We start from the raw sequence: 25,986 nt of genomic DNA on the forward strand, positions 1-25,986 counted from the left end.
TGTGGATTTGCATGCGTCCGCAGCACACTGAATCGTGACCATGGGTACGAGGAGCTGCGGGTCCTGGACGCATGGTCATGGGCACATACCCTAATTTTTACATTAACAAAAGTTACATTCACTGACTCCAGCAGAGGGGTTGTGCTGGATTATGGGCAGGGGAAGGAGTGAATATTCATCTTTTCATTAACGGGTGGCCCAGTCACTGTCACCAATACAAAATATAAGACATCCCCCAAAAATAAGCCCTACTGTACCTTGTGGAGCCAAAAATAATAATAATGGAGTGCGCTGGAGGTCATTCTTCAATGCATTTCTATTGGAGCCTCATCTTGGCCTCATTCTGGTCTCGTTCTGGCCTCGTCCTGACCTCATTCTGACCTTGTCCTGTCCTTATTCTGGCCTCCTTCAGGTGTCATTTTGGCCTCATTATGGTCTCATTCTGACCTCATCCTTGCCTCATTCTGGCTTCATTCAGGTCTCCTTCTGGCCTTGCACTGACCTCGTTCTGGCCTTATTTTGGCTCTCATAGAGATGCAGTGAGCACCTGTGATGTAAGTTCTGACTGAAAATGCAGGAAGGAAAGCATAAGACGGGGGCTCGGGGTTTAGATTTAAAGTGCCACTCTAGAGGTGAAAAAACAAGCTTTAGTGGTTCTTTAAAGAATTTCTGACCTGTGCTGCACAATATATCCGCTCGGCTGCAGAATCTATGTTCCATTATTAGCTCCTCGTTATTAAAAAAAGTACACACTTTGCTGATGTCGTTTTCATCTCTATAAAAGGTGCACCATTATATAAAAGCCATGATGTGTTCAACATACAGCTCTGAACGAAAATGTTTTACTGAAAAGGGAGAACAGCAACCCAGCTATGCAATTTATAATGACATTTTACTGAAGAGGAACTACAGAGCTTTGCGGGCGGTGGCGTCATACAATGTCAGCGCTGGGAGCGACCTGGAGTTCTCAATTTCAACAGAAAAGATAAGATGGAAAAACAGTGAAAAAAAAGTAAGTAATAAAAATTCCCAGCCTGGATGTTACAGGGTCTATAGTTTATTAGCATCTAAACTCCTGTATCTCTCTGCCAGAAGAAGAGGAAATAGGCAAAGACTCCCGCGTGGTATCCCGACAATTCATCCATAATCCCCTCTCCTATATTCTGCACAACAAGCAAAATATTACATTCCTTACAAAGGGTATTTATACAACATTGCAAACTTTTCTATCAGTCAAACTTTAAATTCTCCACTGAATCTATGAATAACAACAATTAACAAAACCATATATTACATTTTACCATTGACGTTACGGTGGAGCTCAAGCATTCAATAGGGTGTAGACTTGGTGTTTCGTATGAGCCATCCACCTCCTTGGCTGAAGGATCAGATCAGCTTCTTTAAGAAAGGTACAATGTACAAATGATGGCTATATGAAGTGGATGGAAGTTTGTAATTTGTGTAAATGTTATCATTCCTTCTTTATTCCATTTAGAAAGTTTGGAATAAATTGTCGGTTGGTTTTTGGCTGTGATGTGGGGTTTGAACCCGTCATTGTCCAATTAGTGCTAATATTGACTGCGTAGGGACGCATCCCATTGGCAATACAAATATTCATTCTTAGTTGTCAGTTTATTCATGTATATCGCTCAAGAACAACAGATTTAGCACAACGTGTTCTGAGACAAATGACTCCAAATATTGGAAAAACTCCGACCACAGACATGATCTGTTAATGGCTGGCGGCATGTGGGCAGAGACCCGAACTGCTCAATTAGTGGCTTCCATTGAGGTTCAGGTCCAGTCTGGGTCCTAAACTGAACTTTATCTAAAGTCCACATGAACCCGCCGAACCGGACTTCCAAGGGTCCGCTCATCTCTACTTATGACAATTTTGGTGGCTCGTCTTTCCTATCTCCGTTTCCTTCTATCTTCTCCAATTGTTTCCCACCTATCTTGTACTTCGTTCTTCTTTAAAAAATAACACAATTTTGAGATGTTGATGACATAAATAATTAATAACACAAAGTTTTACTGCTTTCTGCAGATCCCAAGGTCCCAGTGCTCCGCAAGCTGTAAATCCGGACAGAGGAAAGTGACATCTTCTAGCATACACTTGTGCTGCTACGATTGTGCCACATGTTCAGAAGGAGAAATATCCAATAAATCAGGTATGTTACCATTAACCTTCTTTCCTCTAGGACTTAAATTGTAAAATTTTAGGTCAAGTTGTAATTCCAAACCTGTGTAGCAGGACATCAAAGGAAGCGAAGATTAGCGGATCATAAAATCATCCAGTCTTTAAGGGGTGAAGGAGATTAGATTCTTTATTAAAATGATCAACTTTTCCAGATCTTTTCAGGACTGTACAGAAAGCTCAAGGAACACTGAAGATCAGAAGAAGTATATACACAAGATTGTAGATGAATCTCCGAAACTGAAAGCACTAGATGTAGCAGAGCCAAAAGTGCAGATAGGAGTATTAGAGAAGTATCGTCAATCTGGTACTTTTTTACAGATCTGTGATAACCCCAAGGAACAGAAGAGTGGTGAGGGAAAACAACCCCAAGAATAGCTGAGAGGAGCTTGAAATCAGGCATCTTGATACAGTAGGGTGGATTGTATCTTTATCTGGCAGAATTGCACCAGGAATTTCTATTCTGAACTTGGTAGTAGAAGCTGATTGCTGAATATTAATAACAGTCAGGAGCAGATGAGAAGAAAATCACACAACTGGCTGGAGCTGAGCCGATTGTAAAGTGTGGCTTATCTCCTGGGAAGGACATTATGGTAGAATGCACTAGTGCCTGAATACTCAGGAAGCACAGCCACCTGAGACAGCTTTAAAAAACCTTGAATTATCTCTTCAGAGATGCATGCTGGCTTACCCTAGTGAACCAGCCCATACTAGCACAGAAGGAACAAAGGCTTCCAAAAAGAGTTTAACATTTTTCTGAAATTCTTCCACAAATTCTGGACAGTTATTCTCAGATCGGCAACCTCCGACCATTTTTGCTTCTGAGACACTCTGCCTCTCTATCATGCTTTATTTATACACTGTCATGTGACTTTAAGATGTTTTTCATTAGTACCATTTACTTTTTCAGAATTTTGTTATCGCTTTCCCAATATTTTGGGGTTGCTTCCACCATTATCTAAATTATCTCAGTAAACAGAAAACCATATTATTGGTTCCAGTATACATTACCATATATAAATTGTTAAAAAATTACAGAAAGTAGTATAAGGTAGGGGGGGAGGAAAGGGGACGAGAAAAAGAGCAGTGAAAATTTTTTCCTGAATTGATCACCCAGTAATTGTAAAGGGAATTTATGTTAATACAGTACATGGATTAAGGAGTGGAATTCTTAATACAGGTAAAATACTGTGGGTTGAGTCAGATTCCAATGTGCAATATGTACCTAATACATATCAGATGTTAAATTGGTACAAAGTTGCTGTTAATTCCATGTAGAGCCTGAATCAGACCACATGTGTAGCTCCAGTACAGTAGTCCTCACCATAGAGAATGAAGTAAACATTTGACTGAGTATAAAGTGCTTAGTGCTCCTTATTGGACCTCAAATCCCTATAGGACAGACAACTCGTAACTCAGTTTTTTATCACTGTATTCTCATGAGAATGAGCTACAATATAGTTAGGACCACTCTAGTATAGGTTACACATTAAATGCAAGAAGTCCATGTAACTTAAGAAAAATTTCTCTGCATATTCACCATGTGGGGTGACAGGCAGACCACATATATAGATTATACAGATATGCGTGCTGATGACTATAGGTGAGACGTCATGCCGATGTAGACAATATATGCACATAACCCACCAGGAATTAAGGTGTGTAGTGGTATGTCATTATAGAAGCATGTGAGCTATTCAGCAAGACTGCTCATCTACAGGACAACAGCAGCAATCATTAATCAGAATATGCAACATCCAAGTTAACATCCGACAAGGATGAAGATATACAGACTATTGCCAGTAATGGTAGGCAATCAAATATATATCACACAAATACAACAATTCTTATCAGCATCAGTAGGCAAGTATGCCTGTCACAAAATGGAATTTCCATAGAGTGCACCCAAGATATGAAAGTGCATGATGATATATCATGGAACATACAGAGAGAAATTACTTACATATTAAGTACTGGGGACCACAGGGAGGCTGTTGTCCTGTAGATGAGCAGTCTTGCTGAATAGCTCACATGCTTCTCTAATGACATACCACTACACACCTTAATTACTGGTGGGTTATGTGCATATATTGTCTACATCGGCATGACGTCTCACCTATAGTCATCAGCACGCATATCTGTATAATCTATATATGTGGTCTGCCTGTCACCCCACATGGTGAATATGCAGAGAAATTTTTCTTAAGTTACATGGACTTCTTGCATTTAATGTGTAACCTATACTAGAGTGGTCCTAACTATATTGTAGCTCATTCTCATGAGAATACAGTGATAAAAAACTGAGTTACGAGTTGTCTGTCCTATAGGGATTTGAGGTCCAATAAGGAGCACTAAGCACTTTATACTCAGTCAAATGTTTACTTCATTCTCTATGGTGAGGACTACTGTACTGGAGCTACACATGTGGTCTGATTCAGGCTCTACATGGAATTAACAGCAACTTTGTACCAATTTAACATCTGATATGTATTAGGTACATATTGCACATTGGAATCTGACTCAACCCACAGTATTTTACCTGTATTAAGAATTCCACTCCTTAATCCCTGTACTGTATTAACATAAATTCCCTTTACAATTACTGGGTGATCAATTCAGGAAAAAATTTTCACTGCTCTTTTTCTCGTCCCCTTTCCTCCCCCCCTACCTTATACTACTTTCTGTAATTTTTTTAACAATTTTCAATAATAAAAATTATTGTTTTGAATATGAGTTTCAGTATTCTTTTGTAGGTCTTATACATTATCTAAATAAGTTAACCTTTTCAAATATAATATCCATCATTGACCACCTGATCTGTGTCCTATGTTCTGTGTTAATAAAATATGAGATTTCCAAATCATTGCATTCTTAATTTTGTACATTTTACACACCATCCCAACTTTATTAGAATTGGGATTATTGAATCTGCACATATAACCTCAACTAATGAGCGGATCTCACATGCACTTTCTCCTACAGATAGTGAAAACTGCATGAAGTGTCCAGAAGACGCCTGGTCAAGTGAGAACAGAACATTCTGCATCTCAAAGAAGATAGAATATTTATCTTATAGTGAGGACATCATTTCTGTAGCTTTTTCATGTTTATCCACCTTCTTCTGTATTCTGACTACTTTAATTTTTGCAATTTTTGTTTCACACCGTGACACCCCGATTGTAAGAGCGAATAACAAGAACCTGAGCTTCGTTCTCCTGGTCTCCATCATGCTCAGCTTCCTCTGTGTCTTCTTGTTCCTTGGTCGTCCTGTGGATATTACCTGCATGTTACGTCAGATCTGCACTGGACTACTTCTCTCAATATCCATCTCTTCGTTGTTGGCCAAGACCATAACGGTTTACATGGCGTTCAAAGCCACGAAACCTAGAAGTGTGTGGATAACATGGACTGGAGTAAAACTCCCTAATTGTGTGCTACTGATCTGCTCCTCCGTCCAGGTGGTCATCTGTATGAGTTGGGTGACCCTCTGTCCCCCCTTCCAGGAGCTGGACACACAGTCTTATATGGAGAAGATCATAGTTCAGTGTAATGAAGGCTCCGATCTTTGGTTCTTCTCTGTCCTGGGTTATATGGGGATTCTGGCTGCTGTTAGTTTTATTACAGCTTTCTTAGCCCGGACATTACCGGACAGTTTTAATGAGGCCAAGTACATCACCTTCAGCATGCTGGTGTTCTGCAGCGTCTGGATAGCCATGATCTCGGCTTATCTCAGCACCAAAGGCAAATATATGGTGGCTGTGGAGATATTCGCCATCCTGACCTCTAATGCTGGGCTGTTGGGCTGTATATTTTTCCCTAAATGTTACATCATTCTCTATAAACCTGAGCAAAATACAAAGTCCTATATAATGAGCCGGACTACGTGAGGTTTTATAAGATGAGTAGAATGGTTTTATACGGCATTAGTTAAATAATACCCGTTACCAATTCTTCATTTTACTGATAATACAACATAATAGTAATAATTTGCAGAGTAAACAGATGAATGAAACTTGCAAGTTTCTTATTTATTTCTGTTAGGAAATCCTTTAAGGTGACCCGGCTGAAATTCCTTGAAGTGCCCAATAATTACAGTCATCACTTATCTGTTATTTGCTGGAGTATCCACCACTTGCACAGACACAACCAATACATTTAGTAGAGTTTTGTTGATGGTTAAATATATAAATGAAGTGACTTTGAAAGTTTTGTTTGCAAAACTCAGAGCGTTCTGTGTCTTTTCTGGGTACCGTATTTTTTGTTTTAGAAGACACACTAGATTATAAGTCGTACCCCAAATTTAGAAGTAAAAAAGGTAAAAAAAAAGGAATCCATCTTTTACTCCAGTGGTGTCTTACTGGAGTAGGGGAAGCAGCGGTGGTGAAGCAGGGTCACAAGAGGCAGGGGCGATGCTGTAATAAGGCAATGGTGGTCACTGTGGTGGGGGCTATGCTAGCTGCGTTGAGGGCTGTGCTAGCTGTGTTGAGGGCTGTGCTGGCTGCAGGAACCATACTAGCTGTGTGGAGCAGCACAGTGCAGCGGGTGTCCCAGATGCTCTGTCGGCGGTGCGGGCTTCAAAGAAATGGCACCCGGATTTGTTGTGGGCGCTGGTTGAGCTTTTGGCTCAATGTCAAGCATCATGCGTCACCTCCAGGCACCATTTTCCTTAAGTCTGCTGCTGGGAGATCAATGCGCAGATAAGATCTTGAGTCGAGAGCTCCATCTGTGCAAGTGTATCGCTACGCGCTCGGCTGCAGCCGAGCCGCTCAGATCCGGGCTCGTCGGTGTGTGGCTCAAGCGCCTCCGGCCCCGGGGTCATTTCGCTCTGAAAGGGTTTGCTGGCGCTACTTAGGAGGTAGGTAGGTAGGTGCACGGCCGGAGCCGTGTCAGAGTTCGTGAGGCCACCCACGGGACGTGGTGAAGGTGTAGACACCACCGCTGCAGTTACGGGGCACCCAGGGGAGATGGTGATGCAGCAAGATGTTAACCCCTCCATGGGCAGGGATGATGGCCCCGGGGCCCGTTAGGGAGAGTAGCTGGGCGGTGCAGGCCGGCGCGCTGCCGGATGGCACTGTTGTACTCACAGTTACTGACACACACAAGTTTCTGGTAAACAAAGTTGATGGTGGTCGGTGCCCGCAGCCAGCTGCGTCTGGTCCCCCACCCAGTTTAGTGGTCTTTGCCTTTCTCCTGCACTGTGTTGTGAATGTGTAGACTGCCTGTGCTTCCGCAACAGGAGTCCACTCCCCGGCTTTGTATATGTCGGAGGAACCCATTTGCCCGCAGACGCTGGCCCGTGGGATCTCTCTGCCTGTGCGGTGGCTTTCTATCCCCCTCGGTGGGCTGCTGTCTTCAGTCAGGACTTGGGTGGGAAAGGACCTATAGTCCAGACCGCAATCAGTAGATTTGACTCGGCCCAGTGGCTTCTGGACCTCGTTCAGGGTCTGAGTACCTCCCTTGTGCTCCGGTTTCTGAGTCGGTTCCCCGGGTCGGAACCGGCGGGCCACTACCCTGTCCTGGTCCACCACAGTCCCACCGAGCCATCTTCCCGGCTCCTGCAGGCTAGGCCACCGTCTTCCTCCTAGCTGAGGTACCAGGGCTATGACCCCGGCACCTGTCAGTCTGTCACAGGTCTGTACCACAGGCCTGACCTCCTCTCACTTTCACCTCCAAAACTCAACTCACTCAACTGACTGAACTGACTGTGTTCCCTGCCTCAGGCTTTCTGAACTCCTCGGTGGGCATGGCCAACCGCCTGGCACCGCCCCCTGGTGTGTCCATCAAGCCCTGAGGGAGGTGACTAGGTTTTTAAAGGGTTGGCTGATGTCACCCTATTGGGGGAAAGGTGTTGTGCGGGGCACTATCTGTGACTACCTGGCTAGTACAAGGCGTCACACAAGCCCCAAGTCCCGGTTCCATTATTTGAAGCCCACACTTCTGTCAGAGCATCTGGTACACCCGACGCACTATCATGCTAAATACAACCAGCAAGGCACCCGCAGCAAGCACAGCCCCCACTGCAGCCAGCACAGCCCCTACCGCAGCCAGCATAGTCCCTACCACAGCCAGCACAGCACCCATTCTCCACCTACCAGTAAGCTACATTTGAATTATAAGACGCACCTCTCATTTTTTCCCCAAATTTTTGGGAGGAAAAGTGCATCTTATAATCCGAAAATGACGGTAATTGGAGGCTTTGCAGTTCTTATAATTTATGATGAATCAATTTTCTACAAATCTAATGTTTTCCAAAAATTCTGCAAGGTTGGCAAATTCGAATTTCAACTGATTTCCTTTTCTCTATAAACAGTAAGATAGCTGACTGGGCTCGGGAAAATAGAAATACTCAATCAGTTGCCCCTGGCCCAAATGTAAAGGGATTGCAGAGCAAAAAGGCTTCAGCTTTGGATGACTTCAGATGTGTCTTTGGAAAAGTCATAAACAATTGAAACAACATTAAAGTCACTTCCTTCATAGAATCTTTACTACTGACAGCAAAATGAATAATAGTACAGAGCAGCTAGTGCTACGTATCTTGTAATACATTTTTCTTTTTCTTGAGAAACATGGATTCCAGTCTAATAGTAATAATAATAGTAATAGTAATACTAATAATAATAATAATAATAATAATATATTTAGACACACAAACAAAAAAAATGGATGGAGAAATACAGGTTAAAATTGATAAAGGTTTTGATTCATCACGGTCATCTGAGAAACTTATATCGATTACTGACCTCTGCATAGGCAGCAATTGAAATGACAAAGGCTGCACTATGTTATCCCAGGAATTCTCTCTTGTCATTTCCAATTTGTTGAGAGGAGAGGCACAGTCGTGCTCGACGAATTGTCCCAAATTTAAAAAGTGTGGGTTGAGGTTAGGTGTGGGACTAGGTCAGGGCCAAGACCAAAGATAGGGTCAGGACTAGAAGTAGAGATAGTGTTAGGGTTTGGTTTAGAGCTTGTGAAATAAGGCAGTACCTAAAACAACAAATATTTGTCAAAAAAATTAAAAATGAAGCAATGTATAACTTTTTTTCTGATTTTAGACTGGATTTCAGCAAAAATTGGAAAATAACTAGAGGGTTAAATGCAAACTAAAATTCCATATTATTTTCTTAAAAGTACATGTAGTTCGGGTTAAGGTATTCAATACTGGTCTGTTGGAAGGTACTTAGGGTATGTGCAATGTATAAGGGATAGGGGACGCAGAATACTGGTATTTTCCTGGTCACTGGCAACACATGCAACATGACTACGCAGAGAAACAAATTCTTTCCGGCTCTGACACAGTAATAGTGCCTCGTATGTAGCCTTTAGACAGTAATAATTATATTTTTGTGCCCCATAGAAAGCAATGTTTCCCCACTCTGCTCTTAGACTGCCAAGACTGTATTATTTAATGACCTGTACCCCGCTCTTCAAGTAATAATGCCCCCTCAGTGCCCCTTCATAAATAATTCTCCATCAGTACCCCCTTTAAGCAATAACTCCACCCTATGGTCCCCTCTAAGTAATAATACCTTGGATCCTGTTAAATAAAAAACTTCTCCTCACACAATCTTATCCCTCAGCCACCATCGTCTCTTCAGCCATGCACACAACGATGGGCTTGTGCAGGTGGTGGAAGGCTTTACCATGGGATTGTAAAAACATTAAAATTAATACATCTAGTTATCAAACACTTTATAATAGGACATATATATGTTTACAGTTCTGTTTATATTGGAGGGCATAGCTTATTGATAACAGTTCTTATAAGGAATAAATATTAAGGTATCTGCATTGAATATAGATAAATGCTGACATAGTGTGGTATTTATATCACACTATTTGGAACTTTCCAGATACTGTTAGAGGATTACATCATGTAACATGCGTCCAGCAGAATTTCCCTATATGGTTTGGACAGCTGCAATATATAACATGACACGGACGAAGAGGGGTCGGGCACTCTTGCACATGTCGCCAACTGATCCATCCATCCATCCAGGCCCTCCAAGAAGTAAGACATGCCTGTCAGGTCTCCAGCATGACTCCATTCAGGAACCAAGGAAAGATGGATGAAGATTTTTATTGAATAGAATGGACTATTATTAACTCTTTATGTAAGCTAACAAAGAATACTATTTCATTTTTTCCTTTCTGTAACTGAATTTGGCAACCATTTTATTAGATATAAAATACATCTATTTATTTTTCTACATTTTTTTGAAATTTTGTCTTTCATGCTCTTATCACGTATTTGAAGAAAAATATATTTAAGAGTATATTTTTAACATTTGGCGGGCCAGCTATTTGTGTTTTTTTTTTATTTTTGTACTTATTCCATCACTTTGCACAACGGGGGACAGAAGTAATGAATACCTCTTGCAAAGTGTCAGGAATCAACAATTTATAAAAATCACGTGGGACCTAGAAAATACGGATAAGTTCAAGTCGCATGAATGTTTTTTAAATGAACTTTGAAGAGTCTGCAAAGCCACAGAAGATCATCCTTTGACGTGTCTTTGGAGGAGAAAGAATAAGTCAGTCCATAAGAAGTACTACAAGTGCTGATTATAAGTCAAGGTAAGAAAATGGATTTTATCACTTCTTATTCTAAACAAAGTCAAATACAGTTCACATATTGAGATATTTCTAATGTAGAGGAGCTCTGGGTAAGCCTATATGGGAAATGTGAACTTGAGAATTCACGTATAGAATGTGCAATGTCTGTTAATAGAGAGAAACAGAAAATCAGGAATGTCTGTCATTTACTCCATGAATTTCACAAGTTAGTGTTAGAGAAATTCAAAAAGTGCTTACAACCTGAAATGTCAGTAAGTGATATTGTTGATTTTGACTGTAATGTCTCTAATGAAAATCGAAATAAAGATGGCCGCAGACATGTGCTGTCTATTGAAGGTGACCTTCAGGACATCGGAAAAGAAGCAGGAAATGACATAGAGAAGCCAGAAGGGGGAGGAGTCAGAGAAGGAAATGACAAAGAGGAACCAGAAGGGGGAGGAGCCAGAGAAGGACATGTGCAGAGAGGAGAAAATGGCGACGATCAGTTTCTAAAAATAGAACAGACTAAATTAGAAATTAAACTTAGGAAGAATCTTTTGGACTTATGCAAATTAATTCCAGTATATGATCCCAAGATACATGTATGCAGAAATTCAGAAATATATGAAAGTTTTGTTGAAAAGCTTAATTTAACCAATAGTGAGAAAACTCAGATATTCCATTTGTGGATACCACAACAATTTTTCAGACAGCTGGTATTAAAAAAAGTCTTTTGACAATGAGACATTTGATTGTTCAAATGATGATGACATCACAAGGCTGAGAAATCTTATCTTTTGTGAAAAAAATGAGCCTAGTCCAAATTATGAGATGCTGAAAGAATTACAAATTGAACAGAATGAGAGTACGTTCTCATTTATGTCCGTTTTTGAACGTTTATATAGGGCAGTCATTCCGATTGTCAGATTACATTCATAATTTACACATTCATAAGGAAATTTAATTTCCTTAATGATACAACCTGTACTATGGCATCAAAGAAAAAGAACCTATTTGATTGTGCGCAATTTATCGATTTTGTTAGACATCACCAAATTCAATCAAATTAAAAATTAATTAATGCCGTAAAACCAAAAAAGGAGAAATTTTATGAAAAACTAACAGTGTCTCCCAGATCCAAATATTCCTGTGACAAAATGTATGAAATTCGAAGGAAATTGCATGTAAATTACAAATCATACAATCCATTACAATTATTATCTAAAAAATCTTTTTCACAGAAAAAACCCTCGAATCCCTTGTCTCCAGTAAAAGGACTGGTCACAAGATCTGATACTGATGATCTCAGACAAGTTATTTTTAAAAGCCCTGACAGACAGAAACAGGTGATGCATTCTCCTGAGATGTCTCATGAAAAGAAATTAGTGGAATTACAAAAGATTTTCAGAGATTTCAATATTTTGAAAAAATTAGGTTTGGTTTTCAGCTGGATAAAGGGGATTTCTGGATAAATTAATTTTGTTATTTGATATTTATTATTATTCATATACAGTGTATCCATGTAATACATACCTTCTATAGATTTATCTATATAGTATATTGTATATTTAAAAGTAGTGATAGTAAAATCAAAGTTATATTTTCATTTAGTTAAATGATAGTTAAATTTTATAAATTAATAATTTGATCTCTGTATATGAAATTTAATAACAAGAAAAAATATAACTTATTTTAAGTGTTACATTTTTTTTATCATAAATATGATAATAATTGTATTCTTTTATTTCCCTCAGAATTTCTCAGTAAAGCAGATTGATGAAGTATTAAATTTGTATTTATAAATTTGTTCTTATCCTCAATCAGGTAACATATATCTTATGTTGTGTAAGGCTAATCGCGAAAGTATGCCTAATAATTATTATTTTCTCAGGAGGAAGATAATTTGTTTTTAACATTTTTCTTTTAGGAATATGAATACATATATCTTCCTTAGTGCTATTAGAAATGTAATCTGAGTTTTTGGAGTGGAATGTTTAAACTTGCTTGCCTTGTTGGAATGTTATTGTATTTAACCAAAAAGCATGTGACTTTGAATACTGAGCTAATAAAAAAGTGACTGTCCTGTTAGTGGCGAAACGTACAGTATGTGACTATCGAAGGTACTTGTTATTCATGAGTATATGGGATAAATAAAAATGTAATTCAAGAAGTACTTCAAATTAGTATCATATCTTTGAAATGTGCATAGCAAAATTGAAAATTAAAAAGGGATGTATATGTTAAAGAATCGTGACAGTCGTGACAGTCTTGTGTATATATATGTGTGTATGAATGATTGACTGTCTGAGCAACTGCTGACTGAAATTATATCCAGAGAAGTCTTTGAAGCTTCCAAAGGAAAAAAAGAGGGAAACTTTTTTTTTTTAACTTCAAGGTTACAATATATATTATTTAGAATAAATAAGTTATAGTACATAAGTATTAATAATGAAGGAATTTATACAGAATATATCTTATTCATAGAAATATTTCTTTAGTATAGATGTGTCAGGATCCATATCAAAGGTTTACTCTGAAGAATCACATTCTAGAATAACTATTTTTAATGTCTTGACTTTTATACAGTTTTGTGTTACTTATTTTATTGATACACAGATTGGTAATCATTTTCTTTTCAAATATGGAAGTAATATTTATAATATGGTCTTGAAGATATACAGCATAAATTTTAATTTAATCTTGACATATAAATTTTTTTAGAACATCATATTTCATGATATTAATCAAGTACAAAGGACAATTATTGGGAATAAAAAAAATTGAAGTATGGTAATCATAATGCATTTATATACTAAAGAAGAGTATTATCAGCAAGGTTACATGAATGAATTATTTCTATAGGTTAAGGATATGACAGGTATGGAAATCATATAAGATATTGGTGATATTAAGGTTATGTGTTATTAAGGACACAAGTGTCATATACAAGGAAGGCCTTATTTTTATCCCAACTTTTATTTTTTATTTTTTTCCGATTTTCATTTTTCCTTTTTATTCTTATTTTTTATTTTGGATTTTTTTTAATTTAATATTTAATTTTTTTAATCAAAATTTTAATTCTATAATTTTTATTTTTCCTTCTAATTTAATATCTCAATTGAGAAAACACTTTAATATTTAGTTAAGTAATATCTAATATTTATTAAATATGAATCACATTAAAAGGAAAAGTTCCAATGTTTTGGGAGAAAAAAACACTTCATCAATATATTCAATTATTTACTTCCTAGTAATACATTATTCTTACATTAGTATGGTAATGCAATAAGGAGGAAATATTGGTTATAGTTACATATTTTCTTATATAGTAGGTTATTTAATAATAGTGATGAGCGAGCATGCTTGTAACTACTCGGTACTCGCACGAGTATCGCTGTACTCGGGCTGCTCAGCGGGGACCGAGTAATCTCGCGATACTCGTGCTGTACTCGTGGTCTTCATTTCTGCATGTTGGCGCTCTTTTGAGAGCCAGCCCTCATGCAGGGATTGGCTGGCAGACCACTGCAATGCCACAGCCCTGTTAGTTGTGGAATTGCAGTGATTGGCCGGCCTGCACAGCGTGACCGAGCCTTTATACCGGCCGGCGCGCTGTGCTCTGCTCACAGCTATCCAGACAGTCAGTGCAGGGAGAGTGTCGCTGATTCAGGGAAAGCTTTGCGGCCCTTTATAGCTTTTTCAGTTGCAGGGCTGCAAACAGTGTGACCAAAAGTCCTTCTCAGGACTATTCTAGTTGTATACAGGCAGGCAGGGTATAGCCAGGTCGGAGTACAGTAGCAGAGTCCTTCTCAGGACTATTGTTGCTATATACAGGCAGGGTATAGCCAGGTCTGAATACAGGCTAGTGACCAGAAGAGTCCTTGTCAGGACTATTGTACCAGTATACAGGCAGGCAGGCAGGCAGGGTAGTGGTGACCGTATACCAGCCTTCATCATATCTGGGGCTGGTGTACACAGTGTAAAACAGTCCAGATAGTGTCTGACTTGTCTGTAATTGTCGCTCCCCAAAAAAACCTGTTAGGTTCTTATTGCGTCCGTGCTTGGTTTTTAAAACCGCACGTGTGTGCCTGTTGGTGGCAGCGTACAGGTGCACTTGTGTGCAATTTCCACAAACTTTGATATAACGCACAAGTAGTGAATATACACGTCAGCAGTGCACAGCATTGCAAAATGCGCAAGGGCATTGGCAAGGAACAAGGAAGTGGACGTGATGGTGGTGCAGGCAGAGGCCGAGGTCGTGGGCAAGCTCTAATTTCGCCACAACAAAGGGCCACATCTAGTCGCTCGCACGTCCTGTCCCAAATTCTTGGGGACCGCAGCAGTACACCGCTCTTGAACCAAGACCAGTGTCAACAGGTTGTTAGTTGGATAGCAGATAATGCTTCCAGTCAGATTGGCACCACCACAAACACTCTGTCTTCCACACGGTCAAGTGTCAGTAGCCGTGATACTGCACCGCACATTTCTGAACCTGATCCTCCTTCCTACCACCAGGCTGAGTACACGTCCTCCTCGGACATTAATGATCCCACACTTGGACACTCGGAAGAGCTGTTCACGTTTCCATTCACACATTCTGGCCTCTCGCCAGCTCATATTGAAGTGGGTCATGAGGAGATCGTCTGTACAGATGGCCAAATATTTGAGCAGCCACGTTCTCACGAAGTTGGCAACGTGTCTCAACAAGTGGTGGACGATGATGAGACACAATTGTCAGGAAGTCAGGAGGAGGAGCAGGGTGCGGAAGAGGAAGACGACGTGGTGGATGATCCAGTAACTGACCCAACCTGGCAGGAGGATATGCAGAGCGAGGACAGCAGTGCACAGGGGGAGGGAGGCGTAGCATCACAACAGGCAGTAAGAAGCAGGGTGGTGGCCCCAGGCAGAAGTCAGGCAACCGTTCCCCGGAACAACACGACGACACAAGGTGCCTGTACAAATGTTAGGTCTTCCCGAGTCTGGCAGTTTTTTAAGTTGGATCCAGATGATTCAAAAAAGGCCATTTGCAACACCTGCCGTGCCAGCATCAGCAGGGGTACCAAAACTAGCAGCCTGACCACCACCAGCATGATCAGGCACATGTCAGCCAAGCACCCGACTTTGTGGGAAGTACAACAGAGTCGAGGAGCAGTGCTTGCTGATGTCACTGCTACGTCTTCGCTGGTTGTGCATGCGAGCCAATCCCCTGTCCATGCTGCCTGCGAACAAACCTCCTACACTCCTGCACCTGCAGTTGCCTACGCAGAAAGAACACCATCATCAAGCACGTCCTTGTCCCAGCGCAGCGTTCAGTTATCCATTCAGCAAACCTTTGAACGCAGGCGCAAATACACTGCCAACACCCCACATGCCACAGTTCTAAATGCTAACATTTCGCGACTGCTTGCGCTGGAAATGTTGCCCTTTAGGCTGGTGGAGACAGAAGCATTCCGTGACCTGATGGCGGCAGCTGTCCCACGTTACTCGGTCCCCAGCCGCCACTATTTCTCCCGGTGTGCCGTCCCCGCGTTGCATAACCACGTGTCACAAAACATCACATGTGCCCTGAACAACGCTGTTTCACCCAAGGTCCACCTAACCACAGACACGTGGACAAGTGCTTGTGGGCAAGGCCGCTACATCTCGTTGACGGCACACTGGGTTAATATTGTGGAAGCTGGGACCCAGTCTGAGCGAGGGACGGAACACGTCCTTCCCACACCAAGGTTTGCAGGCCCTACCTCAGTCAGTGTTTCACCCACACTCTACAGCTCCGGAATGTCATGCTCTTCAGCCTCCTCCTCCTCCTGCGCATCCTCATCCACTGTACCCTCCACACCAGTCACAAGCTGGAAGCACTGCAGCACTGCCTCGGCGAAGCGGCAACAGGCTGTGCTGAAGCTAATCTGCATAGGTGACAAACCCCACAATGCAGAAGAGCTGTGGACAGCTCTGAAACAGCAGGCAGATCACTGGCTCACACCTCTGAACCTAAAGCCAGGAAAGGTCGTGTGTGACAATGGCCGGAACCTGGTGGCGGCTTTGAGGCGAGGCCAGCTGACACATGTTCCATGCGTGGCCCATGTGCTCAACCTCGTGGTTCAGCGGTTTCTAAAGTCATACCCAGAGCTGTCTGATCTGCTGGTAAAAGTTCGCCGCCTGTCTGCACATTTTCGAAAGTCACCTACTGCTTCAGCCGGCCTTGCCGGCTTTCAGCGCAGTTTGCATCTTCCGGCTCACAGACTGGTGTGTGATGTCCCCACGCGTTGGAATTCAACTCTGCACATGTTGGTCAGGATATGTGAGCAGAAGAGGGCAGTTGTTGAGTACCTGCATCACCTAAGCCGTCGGGAAATGGGTCAAACTCCACACATAACACCTGAGGAGTGGAGATGGATGTCAGACCTATGTACCATCCTCCAAAACTTTGAGGACTCCACCAAGATGGTGAGTGGTGATGACGCCATTATTAGCGTCACCATACCGCTACTCTGCCTTCTAAAACGGTCTCTGCTGAAAAACAAACATGATGCATTGCAGGCGGAGCGCGATGAGTTGCAGCAAGAAACAGTAGTGGGTGTGGGTGATAACACACAGCCCAGCCTCGTCTCATCACAACGTGCAGTGGAGGACTATGACGAGGAGGAGGATGAAGACATGGAGCAACTCTCCGGCCAAATTGAGGATATGACATGCACACCAGTCATATCCTCGGTTCAGCGTGGCTGGCCAGAGGACAGGGTAGATGAGGAGGAGGAGGAGGAGGAGGAGGAGGACAGCATGTTCAGTCATCTTGTTGGTCAGGCTACTGAAGTCCTGGCTGTTAAGAGTCTGGCGCACATGGCTGACTTTATGGTAAGCTGCCTGTCTCGTGACCCTCGCGTTAAGAACATCTTGGCCGACAATCATTCATGGTTAGTAACACTGTTAGCCCCTCGCTACAAGGAGAACTTTTTGTCTCTTATTCCCGTGGAGGAGAGGTCAACCAAAATGCAGCAGTTCCGGAAGGCCATAGTCATGGAAGTAGGCAAAGCATTCCCCTCACAAAACGCTAGCGGCATAGGTCAGGAATCAGTGGACAACCGAGGCGTACAGCCGAGAGAGGCACAAGTCCAATCCGCCAGAGGTAGGGGAACAGTCTTTAAGATGTGGGACAGTTTTCTCAGCCCCTCACGTACCACAGCCCCTGAGGTGCGGGGTAGTGCCACAAGAAATCCTACGTTTGCCCAGATGCTGAAGGAGTACCTTGCAGATCGAACAACTGTACTCCGACATTCCTCTGTGCCTTACAATTATTGGGTATCCAAGCTGGACACGTGGCATGAATTGGCTCTCTACGCCTTGGAAGTCCTGGCCTGCCCTGCTGCTAGCGTTTTGTCAGAGCGTGTTTTTAGTGCCGCAGGTGGAATCATTACAGATAAACGCACCCGCCTGTCAACTGAAAATGCTGACAGGCTGACTCTGATCAAGATGAACAAGGGTTGGATTGGGCCAGACTTCACCACACCACCAGCAAATGAGAGCGGAATTTAAAGTTTGCCATGTACCTCCACTCACCCATGGGTACACACTTCTGGACTTTGGATAATCGCTGGACTGCTCCTCCTTCTCCTCATGCGCCACCATGATGATGACCGTTACAAATTGCAATACTTAGGCCTTTGTTTCAGGTATACCCCCAGTGGTAAATTTTTTCGCCCATTCTTTGCAGAATGGACATTACAACGACAGGAGACCCGCTCCTTTGCAATGGGAACAATGTTTTGAGGCCCTCATGCACGTCTCTACCCAGGGACAACGTGGAGCCTCCCAATTTTTGGCTGCCCTGCCTAAGGGCTATACTATAATACACCCACTTCCTGACAATGGACACTTAATGTTTTGAGGCCCTCATGCACGTCTCTACCCAGGGACAACGTGGAGCCTCCCAATTTTTGGCTGCCCTGCCTAAGGGCTATACTACAATAGACCCACTTCCTTACAATGGGCACTTCAGGTTTACAGGCCATCATGCACGTCTCTATCCAGGGACAATGTGGAGCCTCCCAATTTTTGGCTGCCCTGCCTAAGGGCTATACTATAATACACCCACTTCCTGACAATGGACACTTAATGTTTTGAGGCCCTCATGCACGTCTCTACCCAGGGACAACGTGGAGCCTCCCAATTTTTGGCTGCCCTGCCTAAGGGCTATACTACAATAGACCCACTTCCTTACAATGGGCACTTCAGGTTTACAGGCCATCATGCACGTCTCTATCCAGGGACAATGTGGAGCCTCCCAATTTTTGGCTGCCCTGCCTAAGGGCTATACTACAATAGACCCACTTCCTTACAATGGGCACTTCAGGTTTACAGGCCATCATGCATGTCTCTATCCAGGGACAACGTGGAGCCTCCCAATTTTTGGCTGCCCTGGCAAAGGGCTATACTAAAATAGACCCACTTCCTTACAATGGGCACTTCAGGTTTACAGGCCATCATGCACGTCTCTATCCAGGGACAATGTGGAGCCTCCCAATTTTTGGCTGCCCTGCCTAAGGGCTATACTACAATAGACCCACTTCCTTACAATGGGCACTTTTGGTTTACAGGCCATCATGCACGTCTCTATCCAGGGACAATGTGGAGCCTCCCAATTTTTGGCTGCCCTGCCTAAGGGCTATACTACAATAGACCCACTTCCTTACAATGGGCACTTCAGGTTTACAGGCCATCATGCACGTCTCTATCCAGGGACAATGTGGAGCCTCCCAATTTTTGGCTGCCCTGCCTAAGGGCTATACTACAATAGACCCACTTCCTTACAATGGGCACTTCAGGTTTACAGGCCATCATGCACGTCTCTATCCAGGGACAATGTGGAGCCTCCCAATTTTTGGCTGCCCTGCCTAAGGGCTATACTATAATACACCCACTTCCTGACAATGGACACTTAATGTTTTGAGGCCCTCATGCACGTCTCTACCCAGGGACAACGTGGAGCCTCCCAATTTTTGGCTGCCCTGCCTAAGGGCTATACTACAATAGACCCACTTCCTTACAATGGGCACTTCAGGTTTACAGGCCATCATGCACGTCTCTATCCAGGGACAATGTGGAGCCTCCCAATTTTTGGCTGCCCTGCCTAAGGGCTATACTACAATAGACCCACTTCCTTACAATGGGCACTTCAGGTTTACAGGCCATCATGCATGTCTCTATCCAGGGACAACGTGGAGCCTCCCAATTTTTGGCTGCCCTGGCAAAGGGCTATACTAAAATAGACCCACTTCCTTACAATGGGCACTTCAGGTTTACAGGCCATCATGCACGTCTCTATCCAGGGACAATGTGGAGCCTCCCAATTTTTGGCTGCCCTGCCTAAGGGCTATACTACAATAGACCCACTTCCTTACAATGGGCACTTTTGGTTTACAGGCCATCATGCACGTCTCTATCCAGGGACAATGTGGAGCCTCCCAATTTTTGGCTGCCCTGCCTAAGGGCTATACTACAATAGACCCACTTCCTTACAATGGGCACTTCAGGTTTACAGGCCATCATGCACGTCTCTATCCAGGGACAATGTGGAGCCTCCCAATTTTTGGCTGCCCTGCCTAAGGGCTATACTACAATAGACCCACTTCCTTACAATGGGCACTTCAGGTTTACAGGCCATCATGCACGTCTCTATCCAGGGACAATGTGGAGCCTCCCAATTTTTGGCTGCCCTGCCTAAGGGCTATACTATAATACACCCACTTCCTGACAATGGGCACTTCAGGTTTACAGGCCCTCATGCACGTCTGTATGCAGGGGCATTGGTGAACCTCACAATTTTGGACTGCCCTGGCAAAGGAAAATACTACAAAGACTCACTTCCTCAAAATGGGCACATTAGACTCAAGAGGCCTTCATGTACGTCTCTTCTCAGGGACATCGGAGTGCCACACAATGTTTTCACGTAAAATCTTTCATGTATTAATCTCAAAAAGTAACATACACCAGCTCTATCTCACTATTGGGTATGTGCCCTTAACATTTCCGCCATGAAAAATCATTTTGGGGTCATTTTGGAAGGTTTTCTGGTGAGTCCGTAAAAATGGCGTAAAACGCGGACAAAATTGTTCACAGCTGTGACTTTTCAGTGATAAATGCTTCAAGGGGTCTTCCCCATGCTGTTGCCATGTCATTTGAGCACTCTTCTGAGACTTTTGTGACATTTTTAGGGTTTCTCCATGCTGCCGGGGGCTCATTTCACAAAAATACTCGGGTCTCCCATAGGATAACATTGGGCTCGTTGCTCGGCCCGAGTACACGAGTATCTTGGGAGGCTCGGCCCGAGCTTCGAGCACCCGAGCTTTTTAGTACTCGCTCATCACTATTTAATAAATAATAGACAAATCAAATAAATTAAATTAGAGTAATAAAGATGGAAGATCGAGGTACATCTAGGTTTACCTTCCTATATTTAAATATATTATATTTTTTAATCAATAAGAATCATTTATGATGAGTAATATTGTGTTATGATGGAATCATCCAGTCTTTTCTAAAAGGTTATTTGCTTTGGTTTATAATTTTACAAATGATCTGACTAAATAAGCCACATTGTTGCCTTTCGTATTTATAATATGGTACATGCTATAGGTACATATTATATTATTTCATATTGAGTATTACATTTTGGTTACATTCAAACACATTGCCACCTATGGGTTGGAAAGGAAATTACACCACTGACAAGAAGGGTTATTACATGAAAATACTACCGTCTATACCACTATGCAGTATTATTTCATCATTCTAAGTATCAATTATATTAATTCTTTTACAATAATAACAATGACATTGTATTATAATATTAGAGTTATGATATGCTGTGACATTTATTAGTGGTAGTATCATGGCCATATTTGGTATCTAGATTAGGGAATGAAGTCTTCAATCAAGATTACAGAAGGCTAAAAGACTTTTATCAATTTTTTAAAGTAAAAAGGGATTCAACAAAAAGTTGCAAAAGCTGATACTCAAAGGTCCAAAAGGTAACGTCTCAAATAAGACTGTGTTAAATACAATACACTTACCGCTTCTGGACCTCAGCAAGACGGTGATCTTATGGTGCCAGGATGGACAATGTTACAACCCTGACACATGTTCTGTGCATTAAGACCTCACTACAGTTACCAAGGAGAGCAATAAAGTGTTAAAGTTAACCCCTGTCATGCTGACCAAGAACGTCTCAACACCTGTTCCAGGAATGACAACAAGCAGCGCAGAGGATCCAAGGTGACTAATGTAAATTACACTGCACAGATATATATCAGAGGCCTATGCTATTCTTCTACACTTATGAACTGTGGTTTATCAACATTGATTATTGACTTTGAATAAATATATGGACTTTGCAATAAAGAATAAAGTTTATGGACCTGATTTAACAATGATAAACACAATATGGGACTGTATCAAATTGGTAACCATTCATTTTTTATCAAAGGGTTTATTTTTAAAAGACTGTGTTTCTGCCAGATTACATCGGAAATAAGAAGGCAACATCCCAGAGGACATCAGATGGTGACCGGATCTGTTTTGCATCTTTTTTAGTTTTAGGAAAGTATAATTATGTATTTTATATGATTATCAGTCACGGCCTACCATAACATAAATCCACATTATTATATTGTTGAACATACAACATGAATAATGCAAATTGATTATTATTCATCATTATTATTGACATTAATCCGCTATCGCCAAAGAAGGAAAAAAGATCTGTTATTTTAATGGTATTAATTTATTTTGAGGGTTTCATTAATAATAATTTACCCATCTCAAGGGGGAATTGTAAAAACATTAAAATTAATACATCTAGTTATCAAACACTCTATAATAGGACATATTATATATGTTCACAGTTCTGTTTATATTGGAGGGCATAGCTTATTGATAACAGTTCTTATAAGGAATAAATATTAAGGTATCTGCATTGAATATAGATAAATGCTGACATAGTATGGTATTTATATCACACTATCTGGAACTTTCCAGATACTGTTAGAAGATTACATCATGTAACATGCGTCCAGCAGAATTTCCCTATATGGTTTGGACAGCTGCCATATATAACATGACATGGAGGGAGGGGGGGCTCTCACTCTTGCACATGTCGCCAACTGATCCATCCAGGCCCTCCAAGAAGTAAGACATGCCTGTCAGGTCTCCAGCATGACTCCATTCAGGAACCAATGTTATGGACAAGATTATGAATTATTATGAGTATATAAGAGTTACATGGAGATATCCATAAAGAACAGGATTTAAGATGTTGTTTGAACTGTACCACACATATCTCTTGGCATAAGACTCAGACAGACAGTCTGGGCTATTCTTGTGACCAGTGAATCATGCTGACATTGCTTAATATAAATGAGGAACCAAGCACATTACAGTAAATTGTATATCACAGAATAAGCTGTTCTACTTTATCCAATAGGAGACGTGTTACGTATTCTTGGCACCTAGCCAATAAGATTATATATATCCGTACAACTTCCGTATTAAAGTCAGTCTTACTTTCTATTCATATCTGAGCACTTCTCTGGTGTGTGTGAAAGAGTGGTTATGCATGCTACCACGAGTGACTCATAATTTGGACTGCAGACAGTTTAAGAGGGATGCATGATTAGATTGCATCAACCTAAATTAAGGCCTTATCATTTGGCGCCCAACGTACCTTAGGACGGAGCTCTGGATGGCGGACGGCCGTGCTGACACCTTCAGTCGAAAGGCAACTACGCGAGAGGTGGAGAATTGCGCACTCCAGCTGCAGGTGAGAACATTTGTATAATCTCACCTTGCAACCTCATGCGTGTACTTGCATTTCGAAGGGGGGGTTGGGCTGTCCCAGTCTAGACACCTAATGACCGCCATCTTGCATGAGATAAGCCGTCCTAAGAGATCTCACACCAAGGTGGTCAGGTTCACCTTAAGCTGTCTCTAATTTATGTAATGTAATTGTAAATCACATGAAATGTAATGTGGTTTGAGGTTTTTTGTCTGCTCTAGGAGAAAAGCAGAAGTTCTGTGTTTTATTTTTCTCTGACTTAACTGCAAGGGAAAAAGAGGAAGTTGTTATATACGCTGCATATATGGATATTGTCACGAACCACCGGGGGGGTCACTCAGAAATCCCCCGCGCTGGCTACCAGTACGTCACAATCGGGGGGTAACAAGTGGGGGTCACCCCTCCTTTATACCTCCCGACCGACAGACAGAGCACGTGACGCGCTCTCTAGCGCCCCTCTTATAGTCAGGCCAATGATGGAATTGCCCGACAATAAGCAAGGAGGCCGCTATACTACTTATGCCGATTATTGAAGGGTCCCCGGTGAGAGTAGGGTATATATTCCCCCGACCTCCGCGGGCGGAATATATAAAACCTCCCCGAATCTCACTGGCCTCCCCACAATAATCCTTGGCACAACTCGCTGCCACCAACCGCTTCACGGTAACTATTAGCCGAACACACGGACGTGGGATTCAAGATCGAGATAACAGAACAGCCCAAGATTAATTATATAATTTAATCAGCCTAAAGCACACTAGAACTACAATATATACAATAGGGAATCTACAGAATATACATATGTCAGAGTACAGTTACAGATAAAGCATGGGTTACAAACAGGCATACACAGTTCCAGCAGTTACCTTGTGCGTCTGGCCACAGGGGGGCGCTGTAGACCAGGTTTCCAGGAACTCCCTCACAGGTCTTTCCCAACCAGGCCCCCGAGCAAAAGAACACTGGAAAATGGCCGAAGTAGGGTTATCAACCTGGGCAAATCCAGGTCCCCTCCTACCTTAGTGACCTCAATGGGAGCACTGCTCCACCCCTGGCTGGAGTTATGGACAAAATCCACAACATGGAATATGGCCATAACTTGGCCTGGGAGCGTCGTAGGCGGACGCCGACGCTCTCATTGTGACAGCTATGAATTTAGCTACAGAACGAGAGGACTCATGACTTGTCTACTAGTTCCCCATTGGCTGATATCACGCCTGGGGTATTTCCCCAGGTCCTGCTCCCATAAAAAGGGTGTGCCAGCATCGTCCGCATGCGGAGACACCATTTTTATGGTTGCCATATTTATCGGAAATATGGCTTGCGAGATATGAACCATTTTTTACTGGAGTCGTCCTGTCTGGATACTTCCAAGCTTGCTAACTAGATAGCAGCCCCTACTACAGGGTCACGGCAGGGAGTCATCCTGTGTCCATTGTTCCCACATCACCTAATCTCCATATCACAGGAGATGGCCATGGGATGTGACACCTTCACAGATGCTGGACATCTGAGAACAAGAAGGGAGGGGGCACTGCCATGGAGTGATGAGAGCGATTATGACTGGAAGACATAATTCATCTTCATATCCCAGGGTTTGCCTCACACCTCCCCCCTTTTGAGGGCGCTAGGGGGCAGCACACTCCGGTGCTCCCCCGTGCGCCCGTCCGCGACCTCTCCTTGTCGGGACAGCCCGTCTGCGTTACCGTGGTCCCGGCCCCTTTTGTGGCGAATGGTGAAGTTGTATTGCTGGAGCGCAAGGCTCCATCGCAACAATCGCCCATTCGTCCCAGAGACGGTGTGCAACCAGCTGAGGGGATTGTGGTCCGTCTCCACGATGAAGTGGCGCCCGTATAGATAGGGTTGCAGACGCTGCAGGGCCCACACTATGGCCAGGCACTCCTTTTCCATCGTGGAATAGGCCACTTCCCGTGGTAACAGCTTCCTGCTCAGGTACAAGACTGGGTGCTCTTGGCTCGCAGAGTCCACCTGGCTGAGCACCGCACCGAGGCCGAAGTCACTGGCGTCGGTCTGTACTACAAACGGCCGCGTGAAGTCGGCTGCCTGTAGCACGGGCGGGCTGGACAGGGCGTCCTTTAGGGCCCGGAAGGCTGTCTCGCAGTCCATTGTCCAATCGACTGCAGAGGGCAGCTTCTTCTTGGTGAGGTCCGTCAAGGGCTTTGCCAGGCTACTATAGCATGGAACAAACCTCCTATAGTACCCAGCGGTCCCCAAGAAGGACATCACCTGCTTCTTGGTCCTGGGGGTGGGCCAGGATGCGATGGCTTCCACTTTCTCAGGCTCGGGCTTCAGTGTTCTCCCGCCTACCCGGTGACCGAGGTACTGGACCTCGCTCATGGCCAGCTGACACTTTCCCGGCTTGATGGTCAAACCTGCCTGGTGGATCCGCCTG

At 42.8% G+C, this 25,986-nt stretch overlaps 1 protein-coding gene across 1 annotated transcript; it reads left to right on the plus strand.

The window, feature by feature from the left end:
- The first annotated feature begins 808 nt into the window (after positions 1–808).
- LOC142255056 (vomeronasal type-2 receptor 26-like) lies at positions 809–6,084 on the plus strand. The gene is made up of 3 exons (XM_075326494.1): positions 809–1,012; positions 2,048–2,171; positions 5,180–6,084. The coding sequence occupies exons 1-3, from the start codon at positions 809–811 to the stop codon at positions 6,082–6,084; spliced, it is 1,233 nt and encodes a 410-aa protein (XP_075182609.1).
- Positions 6,085–25,986: the final 19,902 nt, after the last annotated feature.

This window comes from Anomaloglossus baeobatrachus, chromosome 10 (genome assembly GCF_048569485.1).
Source record: "Anomaloglossus baeobatrachus isolate aAnoBae1 chromosome 10, aAnoBae1.hap1, whole genome shotgun sequence".
NCBI lineage: Eukaryota > Metazoa > Chordata > Amphibia > Anura > Aromobatidae > Anomaloglossus > Anomaloglossus baeobatrachus.